The sequence below is a fragment of the Parasteatoda tepidariorum genome, chromosome 2 (assembly GCF_982258835.1).
Source record: "Parasteatoda tepidariorum strain Cologne lab strain chromosome 2, Ptep-v5.0, whole genome shotgun sequence".
Classification (NCBI taxonomy): Eukaryota; Metazoa; Arthropoda; class Arachnida; order Araneae; family Theridiidae; genus Parasteatoda; species Parasteatoda tepidariorum.
Window position 1 is genome coordinate 64,575,265 of NC_141756.1, and position 9,247 is coordinate 64,584,511.

At 30.8% G+C, this 9,247-nt stretch overlaps 1 protein-coding gene across 1 annotated transcript; it reads left to right on the forward strand.

Moving 5' to 3' along the window:
• The first annotated feature begins 1,289 nt into the window (after positions 1–1,289).
• Positions 1,290–6,187, forward strand: LOC147815814 (uncharacterized). The gene has a single exon (XM_087156595.1). It carries the CDS (start codon positions 1,703–1,705, stop codon positions 6,185–6,187), a length of 4,485 nt encoding a protein of 1,494 aa, XP_087012721.1. The 5' UTR covers positions 1,290–1,702.
• The last annotated feature ends 3,060 nt before the right edge of the window (positions 6,188–9,247 follow it).

Here is a 9,247-nt window from a genome sequence, read left to right on the forward strand (position 1 = left end):
TAGGGAAAGAGGGAAACCTTAGTAGTTGCTATTGGTTTATGAAATGGATCGAACGTTTCCCACACAAGAGCAAAGGGAAAAATGTCCTGCTCTTAATTAAATGCATAGTTGAGCCAAAAATAGATTTAAGAACAGGATGTGGCTTTTAAAAGTGTGAGAAAGTATTTCAAATAGAATAATTAATTAGGATGAAGTTCGATAGCAAAGAAACTAACATAAAAAGATTAATTGAAGCTTTTTATGTTACATATATATATATATATATATATATATATATATATATATATATATATATATATATATATATATATATATATATATATATATATATATATATATGTATCTCAATGAATAACTTTCGTTCTAATGATCGGATTTTCACGTATTGAGTATCAATCTTTATGTTTTCTGAGGGTGACTTCATATATACTAATTAATTAGTGCTCACTATTAATTAAGTTACGAAATCGGACACAAAAGGCTTTTTCCTGACTAAACATATGACAAAATTTTGAAAAGATTGGATCATATGGGAGGATAATAAGTTATATATGTTTGGCGATAGTCGCGAAAAAAAAAAAAAAAAAAAAACACCTAAGCAAAGTCACAGCAACAAATGAATTTTTTATGATAATCAAGACTAATTGAAGAACGGAATACCCAATTTTGCTCTGCTGCTAAGCAACCAAATTCAGACAATTAAAAAAATTGAAATAATGTTCTATGATTGTTCGAAGAGGTTTCATTAATATTTAATAGGAAATATCTTGAATTTCCTAGGCAATAGACAATTTTTCAGCTAGTTTCTGACAAAATAGCAAAGATTTTTTTTCTTTTTAATCTCTTTTGAAAAGAAATCTTGAATCCATTTATAAATTATTTATGATTTCCTAAAGTTTTAGAACTTGAATACATGAACTTTTTATCCTAAATTATTTGGGTATTTTACGTTGTTTTTACTTCATTTAGATGAGGGTTTCATACTAAATTCAAATTTACAAAACTTATTTTAACAATATTCAAAATTTTAGGGATAATCATTTTAACAGATTTGATCGAGTCTTCTAGGCAAAAAAGTTTTTAAAAAAAAGAAAAAGAAATGTTTAGTAATTCTAATGCAAATATAATTTATATAATTTACGAGATTTCTTTTTACTATTACGGAAGGAATTGCTTGATGTTAAGGGGCATTTTAAAAACATTGAAATATGTTATGTTTAAGAATTACGTATTGAAAAAATATGTTGCATGTCATGCCTCCATGTTGTGATGGCGCTGTCATCAAGGTAGATGTTGTAAAATGACAGAGGAGGGAACGCTCTGATGGAGAGCGGAAGCGAATTGTTTAGGTGGATTTGTTATATTAATTTTCTTCAAACTTCATTTTTTTTCTTTGTTAATAAATATTTGTGTTGTTAACTGGTTACCATTTATTTGGCCAATTGTGATTTTGGGAAGTATCTGAGTGAAGAAGGGAAAAGGAAGAAAGAATATACGTTATATCACAGCACGCTCTCTTTCGAGAACCAGAGCATAAATCAAGGTATGAGATTTATCATATTCTGTTTATAAGAAACATTTTAAGAATTGAATTATGAGAAGTATTGATTTTAAGTGATATTCTTAAAGAAGAGAAAGAGTAGAATAATTGTGATTTAGAGAAATTATAATTATTTTGGGAATAGAAATAAATAGAACAATTATGTTTAACATAAGGGGGATGAAAAAAGAAGATTTGGTCGTAGCTGCCGAAGAATTAGGTTTAGAAGTAAAATCGGAGCATAAAGTTGTTGATTTGAAGGATTTGATAGAGAAAAGTGATCAATTTAAAAATGACTTTGATTTTGTTAAAGAATTTTTAATTACTACAGTTACCGAACGTATCGAACGAGAGAAAAAAGAAGCAGAATTGCTAAATGCGGAAAAGAATCAAAACAAAACAACAACTGAAGCAGCATTAGAACTCGAGAAGACTAGGCTTGAGATTGTTAAAGCACAATTAGAATTAACTAGAATGCAAACAGAGAGTAATAGCTCTAACTCAAATGTAGGAAATGATTTTAGTTCAAATAATAATAACTTAGAAACATTAATCAAAAGCGTTAAAACTTTAACTATTTCCGTTCCTAGTAAACCCGAATCTTGGAATTTATTTTTTACGTCTCTTGAAAAAGCATTTGTAATAAAAAATGTCCCGGAAGAATTTAAAGTCGAAATATTATTTAATTTGTTAGGTGAACGAGCGGCACATTTGGTAGTTTATGCAAACGCGGAAGAAATAAAAGATTATCTTAAAGTTAAAGCTTTAATTTTAAAAGAATTTCAACCTACCCCAGAAGCCTGTCTAGAAAACTTTCTAAACACCAAAAGATCTAAAAATGAAAACCATATGCAATTTGCTAGTAGACTAAGAGCGAATTGGGACTTTTATTGTGAACTTAAAAATGTAAAAGATTTTGAAACGCTGAATGAATTAATAGTTAGCGATAGATTACTAAGTGCGTTAGACAACGAAACTCGAAGCTATGTCAGAATAAAACAATTAGATACTTGGCTTAAACCTAGGCAGATAGCTGAATTATGCGATAATTGGTTTACCTCTAAAGGTAGAAATTTCTCAGAATTGTATGATAATTCGGTTAACAATCGTAATCCGAATGGAAACACTAAGTATGTTCCACCACCTTTGAGAAAACCCCCATTTACTAGAGAAAACAAATATTTTCCCCACACACGCGAATGTTATATCTGTTCTAGTAACTCACATATGGCTAAGAGTTGCCCAAATAGAAGAAATAAATACTATGATCAATCAAATAAAGCCGGTAATGATATTCAAAACAAAACGCGAAGTAACACACAAACGTCTATGAATAAATCCAGTGATAATACTGCAGTTGTTACAAATGTAAATTCAAAACATTTGCAGAGTTCTAAAACTTTAAATGAAATTAATTTGTACCCGTTACAAAAAGTCACAATTTCTATTGCAAGTAGACAAATAGACGCGATCATCGATAGCGGGGCTGAGATTTCAATTTTGAATACGACCCTACTTCCGTCTTTAGAAATAGAAGCTAAGGGAAAAATAATTTTACAATCCGCATTTAAAGAACAAGTCGAGGCGAAATTAGCAATATTGCCTGTCTATTATAAAAACCCTGACGATTGTCTATTTTATAGTTCAAATATTTTGTTTGCTTTAACAGATAAACTAAACATCCCTTGTTTAATTACACCGGACGCTTATAATTCTTTGATTTATCAAAATGATGATTCAGCTAAAATCGAAAACACTTTAGTTTTAGAATGCGACACGTCAGTAGACGAGGGGGAAGAAATGAATAAAAGTTCATCAAGGTCAGAGGATTCATTTTCACAATCCGAAGAAAGTGAAGCAGGGTGCGGTATTTATTTAATGTCGAATACTAATAAATTATGCAGTTCTAGCGATGAATATTCGGAGGCTAATAAATTTCGAGAAATGCAGAAAGATTGTTTAACTTTAAAGAACTCTTTTAAAGATGCTAGTTTGAAAAAGAATAATTTCTTTTTGCGAGATGATTTATTATTTCATAAAGATAAAATTTGTGGCGATACAATATATCAATTAGTATTACCTGAAATTTATAGGGATAAAGTTTTTCAATTAGCTCATAATGAGAATCATTTAGGAATACGAAAAACTAAGGAACGCATAAAATTATCTTTTTATTGGCCTAATGTTTCAAAAGATGTTGAAAATTATTGCAAAACCTGCGAAAATTGTCAATTAAAAAGTCCGGAGCGAAAATCTGATAAAATTCCTATAACCCCTGTCGTTAGAGCTCCATATCCCTTTCACACGGTAAATATAGATTTAATTGGAGAAATTGTTCCACCCTCGGGTAGAAAACATAAGTATTGTTTATGTTTAATTGATCAAAATTCTAGATGGCCCGAAGTCGTCCCACTAAAAAATTTGTCTGCTAAGACAACATGCGATGCCCTTTTAGAGATATTCATGCGTACCGGAATTCCAGAAGTAATTTGCAGTGACCAGGGTACTAATTTTACTTCGCAATTGACGAAAGAATTTGAAAATAGGTTAGGAGCAAGTCCTAGATTTTCCACTCCATCTTACCCAGCTTCAAATGGTTTAGTAGAGAAATGGAATAGGGTATTTAAACAGATGTTACACCATGTTATCCGTTCAGATCCTACCGATTGGGATAAACATATTCCATATTTACTTTTTGCGTACCGCGAAGTACCAAATTGTACGACGGGAATATCTCCTTTTAAACTTATGTATGGACGCGAAGCTAGAGGCCCTTTGTCAGTTCTAAAATCTTCTTGGTCAGGTGAGATTCCATTACCCCTAAATCTTAGCAATTCGGCTGTAGATTATTTACAGGAATTAAAAATAAATTTGGAAAAGGCCGCAGATCTCGCTTCTTTGACTACAATTAAAAAACAAAATTCTTATGCCCATTATTTTAACCGAAGTACAAGAATGAAAGAGTTTAAGAAAGGTGAATTAGTCTATTTACTAATTCCGGATTCTTCGAATAAACTGTACGCAAGATGGACAGGACCAGGCGAAATAATAGAACGAGTTAATCCTAATTCATATAAGGTTAAACTACCAGATGGCAATGTGCGACATATGCATGCTAACAAAATAAGACATTTTCATGCTAGAACACAAACCGTGGGAGTTATTTTCGAAGATGATGTTGAATTTGGTGAAATTCATCCTACACCAATTATAACACCTTCGTTAGGAAAAGATGTCATTCAGGTAGATGTTAGTCATTTAGAAGAAAGTAAACAAAGAGAGTTGCTTGAACTTTTGCACAAGCATGCATCATTATTCTCCGGTAAAGTACAAGTCGCTAATGTAGGTGAACATAAAATTCGATTAATACCAGGTGCTGAGAGGAAGAAACCCTACATTTACAAAATCCCCGAATCTTTAAAGACTGAAGTTGACAAACAAATTTCAGAATTAGAAAATCTAGGTCTTATTGAGCCCAGTGAAGCAGACATTGCGTACCCAGTAGTTTGCGTGGCAAAGAAGGATGGTAGTATGCGTTTATGCATCGATTTCAGACATTTAAATGCTGTAACAAAACCCTTTGATTACCCAATGGAAAATTCATCAGACTTCATCAACCAAATTGGACATGCTAAAATTATATCCTGCCTAGATGTATTAAAAGGATACTGGGAAATTCCTTTAGAAGAGGAAAGCCGTGATCTTACTTCATTTAAAACTCATCGAGCCCAATATAGATGGAAGGTAATGCCATTTGGTCTCCGCAACGCAGCAGCTTCCTTTCAGAAAGTGATGAACAGTGCTTTAAGTGAATATCGTGAATTCTGCAAAGCATATCTCGATGATATAGCTATATTTTCTTGTGACTGGAATACACATCTTAAACAATTAGATATGGTACTGTCTAAATTAACTAATCTAAAATTCACCGTTAATGTCAAGAAATGTGTTTTCGCAAAAACACAAATCAAGTATTTAGGTCATATTATAGGAGATGGTAGACATGAACCAGATCCTGAAAAGCTTCGTGCTATTGAAATCATCGAAACACCTAAAACCAAGTCAGCTTTAAAAAGTGTCTTAGGTCTCTTTAATTATTACAGAAATTATATACAAAACTATGCTGAGATAGCAAAACCACTGACAGATTTAACCAAAAAGAAAGTTCCAGAGCTTATTCCTTGGACTGACGTAGAGGAATTATCCTTCCAAAAACTAAAGAAGAAGTTGATTGAAGCTCCTTCCCTTTATACTCCAGATCCTAAAAGACCGTATGTTATACAGTGTGATGCAAGTTCCTATGGTGTTGGTGCTTGCTTATCCCAAAGAGATGATAACGGTCAACTTTGCCCCATCAGTTTTGCTAGCCAAAAACTGAACAAAGTGCAGCAGAACTGGGCTACAATTGAACGTGAAGCGTATGCTGTAGTATGGTCGATTAAAAAGTTCGAAAATTACGTGTTTGGTGCGAATATTGACATTATAACTGATCATAATCCTTTAATATTTTTACAGAAGTCAGCACCCCAATCTGCTAAGTTGCAACGTTGGGCTTTAGCTCTCCAAAGGTACAATATTCATATCACACACTGCCCAGGTGCTCAATTAAAAAATGCTGATGGTCTATCAAGACTAGTAAGTGATTAAATGTTTTGTGTACTTATTAAAAAACAATCTAACATATATGATAACCTGTTTTATAACAAGGCTTCTTTTCATCTGTAAATATATATATGAGTATTATTGAAATTGAATATCTATTGCAATATCGTATCAATTGTATCAAGGATTCTTTTCATCTGTAATTGTTTATACATACCAGTTTTATAGAAATTTGATTTGTTTATTGTATATCTTATGTGTTATAGCCAGGCAACTATACATCTGTCATATTTCTACTATTTTCATTTTGCATAGTTTATGTGTAAGTATTTGTAACAAGTATTCTATTCATATGTTTTATTTACAATTAAGTGTTAAATATATTTTTATATATATTATCCTACTATGTAGATCAGATTTCGCTATACCAGGTGTAGCGCAATCTTGTCGGGGGGGTGTCATGCCTCCATGTTGTGATGGCGCTGTCATCAAGGTAGATGTTGTAAAAAGACAGAGGAGGGAACGCTCTGATGGAGAGCGGAAGCGAATTGTTTAGGTGGATTTGTTATATTAATTTTCTTCAAACTTCATTTTTTTTCTTTGTTAATAAATATTTGTGTTGTTAACTGGTTACCATTTATTTGGCCAATTGTGATTTTGGGAAGTATCTGAGTGAAGAAGGGAAAAGGAAGAAAGAATATACGTTATATCACATTGCACATTGTATGATTTATTGTTTAAAAAATCGCATCATTCTGCCAAATATTTAGGCTACATGATTTTCTTTGGATAAAGCTGATTTGATGTTTCCTGAACTTATTTTCTCAAATTCACCTTAAAATGTGGCACAACATGTTCTTCAATTACAACAGATACATAATAAGCTACATTTATCGCCAAATACTGCTACTATGCTTTCTTTGTATACTGATATGTATGCTTTATATATCTGATATGATACTCTCCGTTTAAACTCCGTTTAAACAGAGATACTCTCCGTTTAAACAGAGCTCCCTAAGATACTGAAATAATAGTCCAAAAACTTAAAAGATAAAATATTCAATTTCATTAACTCAAAATATCTGGTCTCAAAATTTTAATTTTAAAGTTGAAGATAACTTTATAGTTACAATATTGATGATACGATTCTCTTATTTTTTTAAGCACCTCATGAATTTTGTTATAGCATTAAAATGTTTCTTTTACGAGCATAAAATGCAAAATTGTGTAATTAATAATAAAAACTTCATTGGCTTCAAAAAATACGGAAATGGAACCAGGAGTCGACGTGTTTCGAGCATTCAAAAATAGGTGCCCATTCTCAAAACTCATCGGGCATGAATGACTTGTGACGTTAATCATTGGAAGCTCAAAACATGTCAACGTTTATTATCATCTATTATTTTTTAAATCAATGAAAATTTCATCCTTTCGATTCAGTCTTTTTATTATTAAGTAGCACAGTATATTAAATTACTTAACATGATATTAAAATTAATTTTACATAAGATAAAAGCATAGGTTCTTAGATTGAAAAAATAATTAGTCACTACATTGAATATCATCAATTAAAAACATCAATACTGTAAAAAAAATTTACTGTTAGCCTTAATAACACTTTTTAAGGACATGAGAAAATTTCTTTTACAATCAAAATTTGAAAATTCGAATGTGAAAATGGAATGTCCCTTAGCACCAGGAATCAAAATGAAATAGTTACAAGGACAGCTATTTCAAACAAGCTAACGTTTCCGTCTTACTCGAAATTGTTTGAAAATTTAATTTTTATTTAAAGATTTCAAAAATTTTTCAAGATATAATTTAGGGTATGCATTAGGCCTACTTCGATAGAATTTATTTTTTCATCCATGTCTGCTTAAAATTACTAAATAATTTTCTTAAAGTAAATTATTCGAGCTATATAATTTAATGCAGTTATAGTATAATAGTAACCGGGGCTGCTATCGCATATCCTTAACCTTTAAACCGCTATCATCAAATAATGGAATAAACTTAGATAAATAATAATAGTTAAATTTTTTCTCGTTTTAGCTTTCAAGCAGTAATATGTTTCGTCCAAACAGATTTCATTTCTGGAATTAACGAAATTGAGTAGATTCCTTGGAACAATATCATTCTTATCCACAGACGAAATATAGGAAAAATTGGTATTGTAAGAAATATAACCTTCTCACAGCGCATTTTTTATTTTTTAAATTACGCAGTGATAATTCGAAAATTACGTATATATTTTATTACATTTTTCAAATCAGATGATGATTCTAAAAATGGCACGGCTTCGGAATCTTTTTACAAATTTCAATTTTTAGTATTTTCTGTTTAACAAAATAAGACATTTTCCTAACAACAAATTATGCTACTTAATATCATTTGAATTGTGCTGAAATTGATAAAAAATTTTAACAAATTTCAACATCTTTTTTTTAAAAAAACCGCTCTAGTTACTCCACAAGAAAAGCTCCAGCTCTAACTCCCCAATTAGTACTTAAAAGCTGACGGAACAGACGTGGAGACGTGGAAGGGGTTCGTGCAGGTGAAAGCTTATATTCGTGATAAAAATTGACATCCATTTAAAGTTCAGTTACTAATAAATAAAAGAAAAACTCCAAATAATTGTTATGGTTTTGGGCCCAAATGCAATAAATTTCTTTAGTTTCTCTAAGTTCATCGTATTATCGTATTTATCTTTTCCATACTATTATATCCAAGATAAAAATTAATATTTATTAAAAGTTTGGTTACTAACAAAAACTCCTTCAGAAACAATCGTCTGCATTTCAAAATTATTCTTATGGATTTGTGTTAAAATACAATCTATTTCATTGGTTTCTTTCGATTCATCGTTCTCTTTATTTTCTACACACATCACTGATTTTTTTAAGCATTTCAACAATGATATAATACAAATTTAGTCACGAAATAAAAATTTATTCTGTTAAAGTGCATGAAACAATTGTAACTTCAGAAAAGAACGAAACCGAAAAAATATTTTTTTTGTTCTTCCGTTTTTTGTTGCCTATCAAATCTATTCTATTTCTAATATTAACATACAATTATTCTTCGTTTCGTGGTTTCATTTCAAAT

Bases quoted from the DNA above. Each gene is read 5' to 3' on its own strand.
- LOC147815814 (XM_087156595.1), top strand. From the start codon at position 1,703: ATGTTTAACATAAGGGGGATGAAAAAAGAAGATTTGGTCGTAGCTGCC.